Raw genomic sequence first — 18,881 nt, 5'->3', positions numbered from 1 at the left:
GAAATACTTGATAATAGAGTGTGAAGAGAAAAAAATACAGATTTTTTAAGGCCTCTTTGGTACTGACAATCAAACAAGCAGTTGTTTGCTTATCTTTAGGTTTTTTCACCACTGACAACCAATCATGTTACTTGTTTTCCGCGGCGGTTGTTCTCCACTAAATACCTTTTTAACAATACGGACCCCAGTTTTATCCTTTTGAAGAATAAAGGTCCCCCCAGGTTGTATGGGCACCCGCTATTCTTCAAAAGCTCCAAATATTCCCTATGAAACGTCCATTAAGGTTAAGCTCAATTAAATCAAGAGGAATATGGACTTATTAAGGACTTTTACATAGTGAATTTCACAGTCAGAATTGCTAGGAAAGGATATTGAAGTTACTGTGCTATAGGTCTTATACAGTACTACTTGTACTTCAAGATTTTGTTCTTTCTATAGGTATGATGTTACTGAAAAAATTTTGTCAAGCTTTTATAGACATAATTTGTTTAAACATTCACGATATATTATCTTCTATTATCCCCTACAAAATAATGACACCAGTAAATCCCCTTATTGTACATTTTTACATTTCATTAACAGAAGGTAAACTGTAACGCAACACTATTATGTCTGGTAGAGTACTATAATATTTCTTCAGTTTTCTTAGGAAGGAATTTTTGCAGAATGCAAAAGCATTATAGTTCACCTCTAGATCTCTGAAATCTTCTCGTATGTGTATTTCAGCGTGCTCATGCCATCATGTCCATCTACCCAGATGGCCACAAAAAAGCAGCCGTCATTCCACTGCTAGATCTTGCTCAGCGTCAGGTTGGCAACTGGTTGCCCATCAGTGCCATGCATGCTGTTGCAAAGTTACTTAATATGCCCAGGATGAGAGTTTATGAAGTTGCAACATTCTATACAATGTTTATGAGGTGAGATAGCTGTGCTGTTATTTATTGAGTAAAGTTTTAAATTTGTTAATGTTGGGTAAGGTTTTAAATTTTTGCATAATTATTGGATAGATTATTTAAAATAATGTTGACATTGCTGCAGACTTCCAGTGTTTCCTATTTCAAGGAGTTTGATTATCAAATGAAGTTGTTGAGTTTTCTGTTTAATTTATTTAATTAGATATTGAGAAGCTTCATTTTTATCTTGCTTCCAAACAAATCGTGGAATACTGTACCATACTGTCTACATTACAGGAATCCTGTTGGGAAATATCACGTCCAGGTGTGCACCACAACCCCTTGTTGGCTTCGAGGATCAGATGACGTTATGAAAGCAATCCAAGATAAGCTTGGGATTAAAGTTGGCGAGACAACTGCAGATGGACTTTTCACCCTTTCAGAAGTCGAGTGTTTGGGAGCATGTGTCAATGCTCCTATGGTACAGATTAACGATAACTATTATGTAAGTACTGCAGAACACATTGCAAATGTCAAATATGTATGTGATAGAATAGCAGTTATACATACATTGCACAAATATTAATCTGTATTGCATAATATTAATTTTAGAACTTCTACGTGCATGTTTCAGTTTTATGATTTATTTACATATTTTTACACCTTGATTGAGGCTTTAGCAATTTAATTTTTCATTCCACAAATTACAATTGAGAATTTTTATACGATTATTTTTATATGATTTGTGCTGTATCTAACATTACCTTGGAAAGAAAGAAAGATTTGACACTTTGTTGTTTATTGTCTCACAGAAAGGCTATTCTTTAGTTCAGTAAATTCCAATTTGTTCATGAAACTTACCTGTCAGATATATATATAGCTGTATTTTCTGAAGTCCGACAGAATTTTAAAAACTTCCGACACACGCAGTGGTCGGCCAGGTGGTTAGTACCCATTCCCGCCGCTGGGAGGCGGGTATCAGGAACCATTCCCATTTTCTATTCATAATTTTTCTGTCGCCGGTGCTGAAAACACCTGTTTTCAGTACCTCCGTCTTAGGATTTTGGAAACTTCATTGCCGCTAAGTATCCTAATTGTCTTTTGATTTATTTACTTGGATTTGTGGGATTTGTGGCTAGGCATACGCTATCTTAAATTGATTTGAATTTGATTCATTTTTGCATAAAATATCTGAATCTAGTTAGGCTAGTTTCAGACGGGGTTGTCTGCAAAGATAGGGTGTGGCTACCGAAAGCTTCGGTAGATCCGCACTTGGTATGTACGAGGGGTATGGGTCTTGCTTCTTTGTTGAGATTTGTCATGTAAGGAGTGTGAGACTTTGTCTATTCCGTAAGGAAGACGTATGATTCGTATGTACGCAATTAATCAGTAAACATGTCTAATTCCGTAAGGAAGACGTATGATTCGTATGTACGCAATTAATCAGTAACAAAAGTCAGGGTAGTGAACCTGCTAACCTTCCTGTAGACTTTATTTTGCCTAACCCTGTAGTATGGCCTACGGGTTATGAATACTATGTCTACGAGAGGTGCTCGCTCTCCTTCATTGCTGTGAAGTGCTACTTCTGTAATTGTTACTCCTAACCCTGCAGTGTTGCCTTCAGGCCCTAAGCAGTGTCTGTAGAGGAATTGCCCTTTCTCTGATACTCTTTCGATTCGTAACTTAGAATCGAAAGTGCTTGCTTTAGAGAGTAAAAGTGAAGTGCAGAAGTGCAGTGATTCCCCTTGTGTAGTGGAGGGTGCGTCAGATCGGCCTCGTTTCGCCTCTAGGCCGGGACCTCTGCTTGACTCCCAGGACCCGGGGAGGGAGCATGTCGAAAAGCCTAAGGAGGGTTACAAGGAACCCCCTCCCACCGATCTGGCGTGCCTTCGGCAGTTTCTGATGAAAATCCCCAGACTGCACAAAGTGCGTGCGCGTGCACGAATCCTGAAAGATTGCTTCTCGTCCTCCGAAGCGTCCTCCCCGAGCAGGGGTTGGAGCTTTTCGGAAGGACTCGCGCCCTCTAAATAGAAGCTTTATAGAAGAGACGCTTCACGTCTCTCTCTCTCTCTCGTTATGCGTTTCAGTGAGAAGTAAGAAGGCGAACGTCGCCTGAACTCGTGTCCGTCTTTCCACCGAGAAATACGTAAAAGAAGTCATAGTAGCAGGAAGGCTTTTGAGAGCGGACGCCGGGCGACTCGGATGGACTCCAGGCGCGCGCGGGTGCACGCCACCGCGCAGTGGATCGCCGAGCGCGCGCAAGTGGACGCCGAGCGTCACCAGCGCACGCCAGGTGTGTCGCCTGGGCTGAACGTTTCTGTTGAACTCTTCAAGCTCTTGTTTCAGATTGGGCCTGAAAGAATTTTACCTCTACCTTCGGTGATACCTTCTACCTCACCTGCAAAGAATGTGAAGTAGGCAGTGCTTTGTTGGAGGAAGCTTAAAGTGAACAGAACAACTTCTTCTTCAAACCCAGCAAGACATCGGGTTTCGTGAATTCAAGAGGTCCTCTGTCAATTAATATTGCTTTTTCGCATAGGTGGATGGAGTTAAGGAAAGCTCAAGGAAGATCTCGTTTGCTCTACCGCAACCTTTGCCATTCTGCCAATAAATTTAAGTGCCACTACCGCAGTCAAGACTTTGTGATAAGGCAGTTACGGGTTATGTAAGGCTCGATGTCCTGCACGTCAGGACTCTCGCAACGTTCAGTAGGATTCTTGCAAAGGCACTCATCAAAGGACGCTCTTCAGGAAAGCGCAAGACAGGACTTCCTTTGCCATCACTGCCAATAAATTTTAATTTTTCTTTAGCAGGCATTAGTTGTGATACGGGAGAGGAAGCTGGTTGGAGAGTTTCTTCCTCTTCCAGGATAATTTTGCAAGCTTTTTAGCCCATCTGAAAGGGTTTTTCAGATGATAGATTTTGTTAGTTTCTAGTCGGGACTACGCTGCCGAATTGAACATCGTCGTTCTACCTGCCGTAAGCCCAGTCTCTTAACAGGATTCTTGCCCCTTCCTCGTTTGAGACGGGAATCGGTAAAAATTAAATGCTCGACTTCCTGGATTACGTTTTGTCAATTCAGTGACTTTCCCCCATTGACAATATACTTTCGTTTTGTCAAGTAAGTGGGTATCCCCTCATTGACAAAATATCTCTTTGTCCCGTAAATGGGTTAGTTCTCATTGACAAACACCTCATTAACTTGATATTGCGTAAGCGATAAGCTCTTATTGACAAGGTTCGGAAGAGCTCTCATTCGTCATTCGCAGACTCGTACAAGAAATAGACTTGTAGACTACGTCAATGAACGCTTATGTCCAATAACATAAGAAGCTTGAGCTGACTGCTTCGATTCTCTTAAGTTTTGTTCATGAAACTTGCCTGTCAGATATGTATGTAGCTGTATTTCGAATTCAGCTATATATATGTCTGCCAGGTAAGTATGAACAAAACTTTATTGTGATATAATTTCATATTTTGCCTTGCGTTATTTTACTTCTGGTTGGTTCAAGTCATATACGCTTGCTGTAGTTACCTCTTCGGATGGCAACCGAGAGGTCTATTTGTCTATTTTAAGGACATTTTAATCGTTACTCCCTGCAGCCTTCCAGGAGTTTCCGATTTATCTTTTACCGTTGTATGGTAGTGTTCTGACGACACAAACGCATCTATATATTTAGCGTTTTCTGTTTCGCTTAAATATACCAGCTTGAGAGTCTTTCTGCTCAAAAAGTAACGACCTATTTCTTCGTAGAATAAGGTAGCTGGCAACCAGACTAAAGTTAAGAGACGACGTTTCGTAAGCTGCTGGCTGCTGCTGTCACGCTGTCTGTCCTCCAGTCCAACCGAGCCAGTAACAGATCGTGCGCTGTCATGCGCGGGTAGTACCGTCTCTGCTCTCTCTCCTGCGGGATTGACTGACTAACCGTATCTGTGAATGTGGCTCTCTGCGGGATGACTGACTAACTGACTCTGTCCTACAATCACGGACTTTAGCCTAAGATTGAGGGGATTTCTTACGTGAATGAATAAACGTTGCATTCGTTTTGCCTTACTATGTTCAACGAGTTATCTCTTAATCCTTTCGGTGCTCGTTACCGCACGTATGGAACTACGAGTCTACCGCAACATTGCACTTTTATTTGCTCTCCTGCTAAGGCAAAGCGCAGCCTTATTAGGGAAGTAAGCATACTCGGGGAGTGGAATGGATGAGCTTGCTGGGGACCATTTCCTTCCTGAAGAAGTTTGTTTCCCCGAATAGACTGCAATTCAGACCACAGTTTTTTCCTACCGGGAAACTGAAATATTATTCTAGATCTAGGAATGATTCTGAACATCTCTCAGTGCGTCTATCACCTGAGGTGATAGAAAGAAGGTGCCGGACATCCGGATAGGGTTTCAGATGTCCTGGATCTTAATCTGAAAGAAGTAAAAGCGATCGGTAGTCCCTCCAGTCCTCGAAACGAGTTTTTTGGGAACCAGTGGTCCAGATCAACTCTGATATTCCACAGCTCTCTCATATCTTAAGAAGTATCTTGTCTCGGTCCTTGTTCGAGTTTACGAGAAAGAGCCTATTATAACAACAGGCGTAGAATGTAACGATCCTCTACAGGTTCGTTACAGGATTGCAAAAGTCCGTACGAATCGTCTCGATCGACGGCAGCAACTATTCACTTCCGAGTGGAATCTTTAGAAGTAAGTTGAGAGTTGTGTAGACTTTAGGGACGCCCTTTCATTCTTCTCTTCGATATGTTGAGGACGAAGAGGCTTCTTCTTCTCTGCTCCCTTATTCTCGATCTGGGATCGGTACCATTAAACGCCATCCTATGATATTGAACGGGGATGGATGGTTTATTTAGTCTCTTTTCCCCTTTTTCAATCGCTTAGGAAATGTTATAAGAGGATTTATGACGTCACAGGGAGCGACAATGACGCTGATCGCCCCATGTTGGCCTTCAGGATCCTGGATTCACAGAGGTCACATACTTCCTAGTTCACTTTCCAAGGACCTTTTCCGAGAGAGTCGGTCTACTCTAACTCGAAAGGTACCTATAACCTCTCCGCTCTGAGTCTGACTACGTTCAGACTATCGAGATGTTGACAGGAATAAGATTACCGTCTTCCATTTCCGTCTGAAGAATGGGATAAAGCTGGCAGTCACAACTATTAAAGAATATGCAAATATGTTGTTGACGGCATTTGGGCTCAGAGATTTGCGTCTGTCAAACAACAAAGCCCTTCACGATCTATGAGTTCTGTGGAATCTCGAAACTCACTCACCATCTACTTTTTGTCTCACCTGTTTTCTCGGAGTCAGACACTCGTGCGAGATCAGGCGACATATAGTAGCCCTGAGTTTCTTGTTGACGAAGTCGGTTGCGTTTATACACCCCCGATGATCGTGTAACATGAGACCGGGTTGGACTGTCAGGCATTCTTCCTTCGGGACTGAATCGCCTTTTTGCTCCTCGCTCCTTTCTCCTGGCACCAGAAGCTCGAGTCAGGAGTTGATTCGCTGACGACGTTGGGTTGCGTTGATACACCCCCAAGGTTTGCTTAGATTGAATCGCCCAGGCAGTCCAGACACTCATCCTTCAGCGAAGAATAGTGCCTTATGGTCTTCAGGGTACAGCCTTGCTGTCCTTGATTCGTCTGACTGGTCAACTGGTCGGTCACCTGACTTTAGTACAGACGGACTGACTGTGCATGTCCAGATCGAAGCTTTCAATATGGAAACTTAGACGTAGTCTGAAGTTCTTGATGTCAAAGCATTCGAACCTCTCCTACCTGTTAACTTCTTGCATGTGATCAGGAAGGCCTTCTTCTAACCACCCTAGATACGACAAAGAGGGTTAGTGAAATTTTAAGCCATCGTCACAAGTTTTGGCTTTAGAGAACACAAGGCGGTGTGCTCTCTAAGCCTTCCATTGTGGCCTAAGAATGGAAACCCGTTTTGTCCTTGGGTCAGGAGCTTGGAAGCAAGGATGGCACAAGTAATGGGCAGGAGCCAGAGAGAGTCCTGTGCCCTGTCGGGTCTCTCAAGTTTTATCTACATAAAACTCAAGAAAGTCGAAGTCATTCGGCAATCTGCAGTGTTCCGAAAAAGACCAGACTTGCCCATATCGAAGAACACCCTGGCTTAGTGTTAAGGAGTTCTTTCAAAAATGCTCTTCATTGTGTTTGCACAAAGATTTGAATCTTTTTATCTGAATGCTCACGAGGTGCGCGCGGTTCGGAAGCTTTCAACAGAGCATGGCACTCAGCAACATCCTGAGTACCATGTTTTAGCGAAGCAACTCTGTGTTCACTTCACACTCCCTGCGAGATGTGAATATGGCATATGAGATCTGCTGCTCGCTAGGGCCGTACGTGTCTGCAGACACAATCTTGGGGGCACGAAGTACCACTCATCCTATCCTGTAGAAAATGGTTAGGAAGAGCTCTTAATTTAGTTGTTGAGTCGCCGACAACGGCGACTTCTTACTTAACTCTTAAAGCCTTACTTAGTTAAAACACCTTAACTTTGGCTAGGTTGGCTGTCAGGTGGGATGATATATATATATATATAATATTATATATATATATTATATCTAATATATATATTCTTATTACTAATATATATTATTAGAATTAGATCTATATTATATATATTGTATGTTATTTATAATATTTATTTTTTTTAATATATATTTATTTTCTTCTTAGCCCCATAATGGTATGGTCAATATGGTCTAGTCCCACGTCGTAGGTTCCTCGCCCCACTGTTGACAGCTCAATCTGGAGTTTGCACCAGCTTATATATAGGGTCTCTACCGGCCACATCGCTTGGCAACTCTAGTATCACAAGCAGACCTTATTGGTGGCCAGTAAATGTAACCCCACGAAGCCAGCTATGCTAACAAGGTGGGGGTTTGGAACCAAGATGTAAATCATCTGCATGCATTTGTTTCCCAAAATCCTTCTATTCTGTCCCTTCCCACCTCCAAAGGTGGGATTCAGCTATATATATATATCTGACAGGTAAGTTTCATGAACAAAATGATATTGTTATGATACAATAAAGTTTGTTCATACTTACCTGGCAGATATATATAATCAAGTACCCACCCACCTCCCCTCAGGGGACAGTGGAAATAAAAATTATGAATAGAAAATGGGAATGGTTCCTGATACCCGCCTCCCAGCGGCGGGAATGGGTACTAACCACCTGGCCGACCACTGCGTGTGTTGGAAGTTTTTAAAATTCTGTCGGACTTCAGAAAATACAGCTATATATATATCTGCCAGGTAAGTATGAACAAACTTTATTGTATCATAACAATATCATATTTAGCATTTGTAATTTTTTATCAAATTAGCTATAGCCAAGTATTATAGGTACATTTAAGTCTGCATAATTACTGTTTGTAGCAAAATAAACTTGGGAACTCATTGACTGATTAATAATATATTTATTTATATATGTTTTCCTTTGCAGGAGGATTTGGAAGTTGCAGACACAGTTGGTATCCTAGAAGCCTTAGCAGCTGGACAGGAACCTAAAGCTGGTCCTTACAATGGTCGTTATGCTTCAGAACCAAAGAATGGACTAACATCATTAACCGGTCCACCCCCAGGCCCTGGCTTCATGGTTAGTAATTAGCATAACATTTTTACTATATATTATTATTCTCAGCTGGTTCCCATTTTTATATGGGGTCGCCATTTTGGATGAGACGTTTCCATCTATTTCTATCCTGCGCTCCGCCTCATCAATTCCCTTCTCGTGTAAGTCTCCTCTCACGCAGTCCTTCCATCTCTTTCTTGGTCTCCCTCTTCTTTTTCCTTGAACCTCCATCCCCATAGTATGTCTCTCAGCGTGGTCCTCATCTCTCAACAGGTGTCCGTACCATCTCAGCCTCTCCTCCTGCACTTTCTTTGATACTTCCACCACCTTAGTAGACCCCCCTTATGTAGTAATTTCAGATCCTATCCTCTTTTGTCACCCCAGACATCCACCTAAGCATTCTCATTTCTGCCACATCCATCTTCTCCTCTGTTTTTTCTCAAGCTTGCTCTTTTCTGTACCATACAGCATTGCTGTTCTTACCGCCGTCTTGTGACATTTTCCTTTTAACCTCAGCGGTACTCTTTTGTCTCAAAGAACTCCAGAGGCTGCTCTCCAGTTGTTCCAGCCTGCCTGTACCCGATGTTTTACTTCTTCTTCCATACTTCCTCCAGCGTTAACATAGGATCCCAAATACTTAAACTTCTCAACTCTCTTTATTTGTTCTCCACCAAGCTGAATACTTTATCCCCCTCATTGGTGGTACACATATATCCTGCCTTAGATCTACTTATGCTCATTCCTCTGTCCTCCAGTACTTGTCTCCATCTTTCCAATTTCATTTCCAGATCTTCCCTGCTCTCTGCGCACAGAACAATATCATCCGCATACAATATGTTCCACGGTACTGCCTCCCTTACTTCCTCTATCATAACGTCCATCACTATGTTAAAGATAAATGGGTTCGGAGCCGACCCCTGGTGTAATCCTAGTCTCACCTCAAAACCTTCTGTCTCCCCAACACTGCTCCTCACTCTGGTAAATACATTCCGGTACATCTTTCTATCAATCGCACATACTTCTCTGGCACCATCTTCTCCCTCAGACTCCTCCATACCTCTTGTCTCGGGACTCTGTCATAAGACTTTTCAAGGTCAATGAATACCATATGTAGGTCCCTTTGCTTTTCCCCAAATTTCTCCATTAGTTGCCTCAGACAATATATACCATCTGTTGTTCCCTTTCCCTTCATAAATCCCATCTGCTCTTTACCTATTTGTACTTCTTCTCTCAGTCTAGCATCTATCATCCTTTCCAGTATCTTCAAAGTGTGGGACATCAGATTAATACCCCTATAATTACCACACTCTTGGACATAATCTTTCCCTTTAAAAATTGGGATCAATATACTCCCATGCCACTCATTTGGTATCTTTTCCTGTTCAAGGATCTTTGTCATAAGATCATACAGTATATCCACTCCTTCATCTCTTAATGCTTTCCATGCGTCCACAGGAATCATGTCTGGTCCAGTTCCCTTCCCATTCTTCATCTTCTTCAGTTCATTTAGTACCTCTTGCCTAGAAAACCTCATTACCATGCCAATGTTCACTTGCTCATCTTCTCTTATTAGTCTATTATTTTCTTCATTTAACAACTGTTCGAAATATTCTTTCCATCTCTTCACAATGTCTTCCTCCTTTCTAAGTACTACACCATCTTGATCTTTTATTTGTTTGATATGTGTAATATCTTTGATGTTCTTATTTCTAGCTTTTGATAGCTTGATCATCTTGTTTAATCCTTCCTTTGTCCCCAGCTCATTATACACATCATCATACAACTTTGCTTTAGCTTGGGCTACCACCCTTTTCACCACCTTGTTTTTCTCTCTGAACCTATCTCTGTCCTCCATTGACTGTGACTCTTCCCACCTTTTCTATGCCTCCTTCTTATCTTTTACTACTTTCTCAATGTCTTCATCCCACCACCAACTCTCTTTTTCTTCTCATATGATACCAGATGTCTCTCCTAGAAGCTCCTTTCCATGCCTTCTTATTACTGCTGCATTTCGTGCCCACCATTCTTGAACATCTTCAATTCTTATATCAATATCCTCCAAAACCCTCCTCTTAAACTCTCTCTTCTTATCACATTCCTTCTCTAATTTGTACCATTTAATTATCCTTATCCCTTTAGCTTTGGTTTTCTTTCCCTTTTTAACTTCAAATCCATACAAAGCACTCTGTGTTGGGCGGCTACATGGTCGCCTGGAATAACTTTGCAGTTCTTGACATCCATCAGCTTTATCCTTTTATACAGGAAGTAGTCTGTCTGGGAGCATCATCCCCCACTCCTATATGTTGTTAGGTGTTTTTACTATATATGTTATTTTATTGATAAAATTGAGCCTTATTACCCATGAATTGATTGTCAAGTTAAAGTTGGGGTATGAAAATTAAATTTTCTTTAAATTCATTAATTCTTAAGTATTCTTTGACTTTTGTAACTTTCAAGTGTTATCTCTGTTCAGTATAAATAATGTTTTGAGATCATTATCACAACATTTGGGTAATTAGGGTCTAATTTGTGCTTGCATAGCTAAAAATTGCATTGTTCATATACGGAACAAACCTTCGGTCTTAACATTAGGATTTACTAGCGCCAAGCTGGAAACCGGTAGAATTAAAATTAAACTTGTGAGATCCAGGGACTATTGGCATCTATACCAGGTCATGGGGCATGTATACCCAGAATGCCCTTGGCGTCCTGTGACCCACCAATTATTTTCCTACTGCCTTTAAGATAGGACGTGTTTACTGTCTATCTGATTTAAAGCCGGTTTTCAGTTTGCCCGTTTTTATCCATTTCATTTTCATTTTTCTTATTGCTTTTTCTTTCTCTGAGTGTGCTCAGTGTGAGTGTGATCGGTAAGAGTGTATAAGTGGTAAGATGGAAATTTTTGCTTCACCATCGGGATCTTCTGCCGTTTCGAAGAGGAGACAAAGGAAATGCCCCGGAGTCAGTGGCTTTCCGTGTTCTAGATTCCTAACTTCGGTGTCGACGGATCCTCATCCAACGTGTAGGATGCAGGGAAAATGTATATACAATTACTAATCCGTGTTCTGTTTGTCGGGATTGGTTGGTGGAACTGTGGAAAAAGTTTTATGAGAAAGGCCAGTACAAAAAGAAGGAGGTGACGCCATCTTTGGATGACCAAGCCTTGCTGGCTTCTTTTGTATCGGCAATACACCAGACTGCTCCATATGTTTTGTCACCTGCTTTTGATTGGTCCCATACCCCTTCGGTTTCTCTTAGCGATTCGTTATCGGAAACTTCAGGAGGGGTTTTGGGTAATTTTATGCATAATATGTATGCTCCTTTGTTCCCAGCAGGGATGGGGGGAGCATCGCCATCTTTGTTCCAGTTGTTGGTTCCCGAAGCGCATAGGATGGAAGGTACGTGGGTGGCGCTAGGCCTACCAGGCATACCAACCTTGGAGGGTTTGCTGTCGCATTATATGACGTCACGATTCCAGCAGAGTCCGGCAGCGCTGAATGTTCCTCATCCCCCTAGCTTGCAATTTATGGGAAATAATGCCGCGGCTACGCCATCAAATTCTATGTTTACGGTGATGCAGAACGTTGGGGGTAGTTTTGCGGCAAACATGCGGATGCCAGCAGAAGCCGCACAGTCTCTCCCTACAAGATTCGTGATGTCACAACATACGTCACACACCGATATGGCAGACGTGATGACGTCACAGACTACTGCTTCTCGGTCTGCTTTGCTGCATCCGGACCCAAATACGCTTTCTGACTCGGAAGTACAAACTGTAATGAAGAAATTACAGGATATAGAGAAGAGAATGGCTAAGAAAGACAAAAAGAAAAGGCGCGATTCGTCGTCGTCTTCGTCTTCTTCCTCTAGCTCGGCGTCATCGCTAAGTTCGATGACGTCACGGCGTGCGCCAGTCAAGCGTTGGAGGATTCAGGATTTCGTGACTGATCCTCGGGTAAGAGGAGAAGAGTGAATTCTTCTTTATCTTCAGACCAGGACTGTTGTATCCCAGTCAGCAAGAAAGTCAAGAAGTCAGTGGCTGGTAAGCGCAAAGCTAGCGGACGAAGCCGTTTGCAAGAATCCGAACGAGCGAGAGAGGTGACGGGCGATGGACTAGCGGCTGACGCGGAGTTGCCAGTACAGATTACAAAGAGTGTAAGCAAGACTACGATTCCGCTGGCAAAATCAACGTTGGGGGCAAAAAGTGCAGCAAAGAATAGAATGCAGGTTCCAGTTTCGCCCGTAAAGCCGTTTAAAATACGGACAAAGGATAATAAGGCTCCTATTAAAATAACGAATAATAGAGAGTTGGCGACCTCGTGTGATACGTTGGTGGAAGGCGTTGTCCGCCTGAATGAAAGATCGAGGCCGAATTCTCCGACGGTCGTTGGAAACGATAGCAATCCTAATAGGGAGGAAGTTAGCTCAGTTTCAAGGGAGCCTTCATCTTGGAGGTCTAGACGAGATTCTCGCTCTAGATCCGTGAGCGGAGAAAGAGTGAGGCGTCCTCGTTCTCCTGCTGACTACGTATTCGGGATCGAGCTGGTGGCGGTCATCAGAGATCAAAGAGGCCGCGGCCGTAGGTGCAGACGGCCACGAAATTCCTGGCCGTTTGTCAGCGGATAGGAGTGAGATAACATCCCCTGTGGCGGAGCACAGTATGTTAGAGCCGGAGGAAGAAGAAAACCAAAGAGTTTCTGGCCTCGTATGCAGAGGTGATTGATTTGATTCGTCAATTCAATAACCTTTCGGAGAAAACAGAAACACCTGCCAGTATGCTTCCTCTGGGGATTGACATGGTATTTGGATTGAAAAAGGATACCAAGGTGTCGTATGAATTGCCTTGTTCAAGTCATGCGGACTCTGTTTTACAACACGTAAACGCATGGATTGCAGGAAGAGATGCTTCCTTAAGATCTAATAGATCATTTAAATTTATTCCTCCTCCAATGATGAAGCAAAGGAAATATACGACACCGACGGTCCCTTTGCTGTCTAGGCAAGTGAATGCTAATGTGGTAAGGTTAAGCCCTGGATTAACCTTAGATCAGGTTAAAATGGAGTGCCCTTCGATGACTTACCAAGAGGCTGCTACGTTAGAAGGAACAGCTTCTTCTGTCTTTCAGACTGCTTCTTGGTTAGATCTTTGGTCAACAGCAGTGGCGGAGATTGCATCCTCAGAAGTGACAAGAAAGGTCGTGGATGAATCATTGTTCATTAGATTACTACAATCAGGTTCCAAAGCGATTGCGTACTTGACAAATTGGCTAGACTAAGCCACACTGTTGATTTGGATTCCCTGTTACCGATGAGGAATGGGGATATCTTAGAGTCGCAATTGCTGTTGCCAGAGGTCATACTGGAAGCGGCTATAGATAGAAGAAGGATGGACCCTAACGATAGATTGGTACAGCAGGCAGTTAGAAAAACGTCTTAACAGTCAAGCTACCTCTATGGAGGTAAGGCAGCAGCAAATACCTTGGAAGAAGACAGTGAGACATAACATCCCTAATAGAGCAACAAGACCCTCTTCCCCAAAGAGGTTAGTTCATCGGCCCCTTTCACAATAGAAACAACAGAGGAAGGGGGATTAGGGGAAGAGGGAGAGGCTCAAGAAGATAGGATGGGTGCCTCTCATCACTCGGCCACACCAGTGGGGGGATGCCTGGCAAATCACTGGAAGGTGTGGCAGGAACTGGGAGCAGAGCAATGGGTGGTGGATATTCTCAGGGTCGGGTATTTGATTCCATTCGAGGTAACCCCACCCCTAACAGAACAGCCATTACATCACCTCGTTTATGCTCAGGAATCTCAGAAGGCCATTATTCTGCAAGAGGAAGTGAAGAAGATGATGGAAAAAGGGGCTGTGGAACAAGTATCCATTCCGTCACAGGGCTTTTATAGCATGATTTTCCTGGTACCCAAAGCCAACGGGGAGTGTAGGACAGTAATAGACCTGTCAACATTGAATCTGTTTATAAGAAAAACCAGATTCAAAATGGAAACTCCTAAAATGCTTCTACAAGCAGTCAGGATCAAGGACTTTATGCTGACAATCGATCTGAGGGGCGCATACTTTCAGATACCAGTTCATCAGTCTTCAAGGAAATTTCTCCGTTTCAGTCTTGCAGAGAAAGGTTTCTAGTTCAAAGTCCTGTGCTTCGGATTGACAACGTCTCCTTAAGTTTTTACAAGAGTGTTCACTCTCGTATCGACATGGGCGCATGCTCAGGGATCAGGCTAATAAGATATCTAGACGATTGGCTGGTGATAGCAAAGTCCAGAGAGAAATTACTAAGGGACAGGGCGACCCTCCTGCAGTTTTGTCACAGTCTAGGTATTGTGATAAATCAGGAGAAGTCGCAGTTGGATCCAAGTCAACGTTTGGAGTATCTGGGAATGGTTATAGACACAGTAAAAGCCAAAGTATTCCCAACAGACCAGAGAATAGAGAAATGCAAACAAGTGGTGAATACCTTTCTGGGAAAACAAACACAGCCAGCAAGGCAGTGGCAGGTGGTACTGGGAATCCTAACTTCCTTGGAGAAGCTAGTAACACAAGGGAGGCTACACCTTCGATCTCTACAATGGAGGATGAAGGAGTTTTGGTCACCAATAGTAGATCACCCGTACGAGCAAATTCCCTTGTCGGCAGAAGTGAGGAAATACTTGCTGTGGTGGGTGAACGACGACAATCTGACAGTGGGTGTCCCCCTTCAACAACCTTCCCCGGATCTCTTGCTGTTCTCAGATGCTTCACTAGAAGGTTGGGGAGCCCATATGGAGGAGTTGATTGTGTCAGCAAAATGGAGTTGCAAGGACAGAGAACTCCATATAAACGTGCTGGAGTTGAAAGCAGCGTTTCTAGCTCTACAGGAATTCAGGGAGAGAGTGAAGGGACATTCAGTGGTATTGATGTCAGACAACACCACAATAGTAGCTTATATAAACAAACAAGGAGGCCTAGTTTCTCGGCAGTTACATGTGATGACAGTTCAACTTCATCAGTGGGCTGTAGAGAACCTAGTAGACATCAGGGCCAGATATATTCCGGGAAAAAGAAACACAGTGGCCGACAAGTTGAGCCGCAGGGATCAGATACTGGGAACGGAGCGGTCCTTGCACCAACAGGTAGTGGACAGGATGCTCATGTTGTGGGAAAGGCCGATCATAGACCTATTTGCAACCAGGTACAACAAAAAGTTGGAAGTGTATTGTTCGGTAGTCCCAGACGTAGAGGCAGTAGCAGAAGATGCGCTACAGCTCCCTTGGGACAATCTGGACGTGTGCGCATTTCCTCCATTTTGTCTAATCCATCAGGTTCTGAACAGGGTAATGCGGTCTCAGAACCTCAAAATGGTTTCCGGACCTGCTGGAACTCCTAATAGATGTGCCGAGAGAGTTACCCCCATGGAGCAACCTACTATGTCAGCCGCACATGGAGAGGTACCACCAGTCGGTGAAGTCCCTATCGCTTCACGGGTGGAGACTATCGAGTATCTCTGAGCGAGAGGGTTTTCGCAAAAAGCAGCAACTCAGATGGCAGAAAATATCAGGAAGTCATCTGCAGCAGTATACCAAGGAAAGTGGTCAGCATACTGTGATTGGTGTCGTAGAGGGAACTTGTCTCCACTCAGTACCACTATTCAGCAGCTAGCAGACTTTCTGGTATATCTCAGGACAGAAAGGCATATGTCTGTATCTGCAGTGAAGGGGTACAGGGCTGCTCTAGCCTTAGTCTTATGAATGAAAGGTGTGGACATTTTGTCTTCATGGGAGTTGGCCATGCTGATGAAGAGCTTTGAACAGTCATGTTCGCCAAAGGAACTAAAAGCCCCAGATTGGGATCTGACCATGGTACTGAGTAGTCTGACAAAACCCCCCTACGAACCACTAAGGCAGTCCATAGATAGGAGCCTGACCCTGAAGACAGTGTTCTTATTGGCCCTAGCTTCAACCAAAAGGGTGGGGGAGCTACATGGCCTGTCATCTATCATAAAGCACTCGAGAAGTTGGAAGTCAATGTTATTCGAGTTTGTTCCAGAATTCATGGCCAAGACTCAAAACCCAGCAATAATGGACGGCAGATTCGACTCCTTTTCCATACCTTCCTTGTTAGACTTTGTAGACAATGACAAAGATGAGATGCTTCTGTGCCCCGTCAGGGTAATAAGAGAGTACTTAAGAAGGACAAGGCACTTCAGGCTGGGGTGCCGGAGGTTGTTCGTACGTATAGGACGGAACAAGAAGGAAGTGTCCAGGAATACAATATCGTTTTGGCTAAGGGAAACAATCAGGAATGCCTAGATGACAGAAGACAGGGTGGTCAAATAGCCAGGAGAGGGCTAGAGCTCATGACATCAGAGGCTTGAGTGCTTCTTTGGCATTTAAGAATATGTCTGTGGAGAGAATTCTGAAAGCTGGTGTTTGGAAACGCCAAACAACTTTCACTTCATTTTATTTAAAAGGCGTTGCCCATAGATCCTTGGACACTTTTTGCTTGGGTCCAGTGGTGGCGGACCAACAAATGATATAGCTCATCCAGTACCCCTGGCGGGTCAGTTTGTGTCTAGTCTAAGATGAGGGTATGAAAGTAGAATGAATGGGATGACTGGTCTTTTTTCTTTACTACTTTCTTTCTACTCCTTTACCTACGGGCTGTATGAAGGAGAGCACAATCATATGCTGGAATGGACTAGATGCAGGTGAGGTGGTCAGCCATACTGTAAAATTATCTTAGGGTATAGTATACTTTTCAGTAGCAACACACTCCTCTCGGTAATAGGGAAGAGAGGGGTGAGGGTGGATCCAGATGTAAGGGACAAGAGTGGTTTATGAGAAGGGAAGGTTCTCTGTTCTCCCATAATGTATAAACCATAGAATGGTATCAGCACCCAGTGAGGGAAACCAATAGATTCGCTTATATCTTTGGTTCTTGGTTCATAGTCCATTCTCTTGGAATTCCCCTAATATTCGGAAATGGATAAAGGAGCCAAACTTCCAGTCAGTTATAGAGACTTACCTCCCTCCAATAAGTAAGTCTGTCCTAATGTTAAGACCGAAGGTTTGTTTTGTATATGAACAAATGACAAATTTTTAACTAATTTTTATTTTTCATAACTAACAAACCTGAGGTCTTAACAGGTAAAGGCCCACCTCCAACCACCCCTCTAGCAGTCTAAATTGGGTTAGAAGTATAACTGGTGGGTCACAGGACGCCAAGGGCATTCTGGGTATACATGCCCCGTGACCTGGTATAGATGCCAATAGTCCCTGGATCTCACAAGTTTAATTTTAATTCTACCGATTTCCAGCTTGGAGCTAGTAAATCCTAGTGTTAAGACCTCAGGTTTGTTAGTTATGAAAAATACAAATTAGTTAAAAATTTGTCATTTTAAATATGTTGGTGAGAGTGATAGCAAGGGTAAATTTTCTGATTTTTTTTTTTTTTTTTAGTAATTTTAACTTTTTCATCTTCCTAACCAAGTGCCATATTTTATTTATTATTTTTTTTTTTTTACAGGTACGTGATGATTTGTAATTTGGTGTATAGTAGACAGAGTCGTAGGGGGTGTCTGTGGAGTCGGCAGAAGTATATTGTCTTACTGAAACTGTTCTCCTGTATATAGATGAATAAATTTTATTTAAACATTTTCATGGTGCTTATTATGAAACAACATAGTTGTTTCAGAGTTATTCATAACAGTTACTGCCTCTTTTTCTCTTTTTCTCTCCCACTTTTATATATGCATTTTGTTAAGTATTAATAAGTTTTTATATGGTGAGGAGGACAGATTTGATTCAAGAAAATCTTCAAGGAAGAGGTCAGAGGTTCACCAATGACACCTCTTTCATAACTGCTTTTTCAAGACAAGGATCAATTTTTCTCTCAGATCTGAATGATCCCAGATAGACAAGTCATTGTTACCCATCTATGAAGCAGTGGATTTCAAATGACCTCAAGGTGAAGAGAGAGAGAGAGAGAGGGAGAGAGAGAGTAACAAAGGACAAATTGGTCCAGAAAGTGAAGTGGATGCTGCTGGAGAGATGTACAGTATACTACCAAATTCAGTCCTATGTATCAAATGAGGCCCCATGAATTGGTGAGGACTGCAAGTTATAGAGACAGGGGTTTTTAATGCTCAAAATCATAGGAAGAGTAAATGAAAGAGAGAGGCGAGGAGTAGTACCATGTAATAGAGAAAGGGGAGACCCTACAGAATATACTGGACTGCTAAGCCGGTGTTGGGAAGGCAGTAAGAAAATGAGTAGCTTCAGTATGTATGGATTCAATGAAATGAGGTCATTAGACTGCTGGTAAATAAGAGGGTGGATCATTCATAAAAGCCAAAATTTCTAATGCTTTGAATAAGGCCTGTGCT

General features: G+C 42.8%; 1 protein-coding gene across 1 annotated transcript in view; it reads left to right on the top strand.

The window, feature by feature from the left end:
* Positions 1–18,152, top strand: part of LOC135223867 (NADH dehydrogenase [ubiquinone] flavoprotein 2, mitochondrial-like) — a 52,861-nt gene extending 34,709 nt beyond the window's left edge. The window contains exons 4-7 of the mRNA XM_064262768.1: positions 727–917; positions 1,191–1,398; positions 8,371–8,523; positions 18,023–18,152. Coding sequence (XP_064118838.1) covers positions 727–917; positions 1,191–1,398; positions 8,371–8,523; positions 18,023–18,040 — 570 coding nt within the window. The 3' untranslated portion in view covers positions 18,041–18,152. The remainder of the gene's footprint in view (positions 1–726; positions 918–1,190; positions 1,399–8,370; positions 8,524–18,022) is intronic.
* The last annotated feature ends 729 nt before the right edge of the window (positions 18,153–18,881 follow it).

Source organism: Macrobrachium nipponense, chromosome 10, assembly GCF_015104395.2.
Source record: "Macrobrachium nipponense isolate FS-2020 chromosome 10, ASM1510439v2, whole genome shotgun sequence".
NCBI classification, from domain to species: Eukaryota; Metazoa; Arthropoda; class Malacostraca; order Decapoda; family Palaemonidae; genus Macrobrachium; species Macrobrachium nipponense.
Note: the sequence above shows the minus strand (reverse complement) of the source record. Positions and strands in the feature narration are given on the sequence as shown.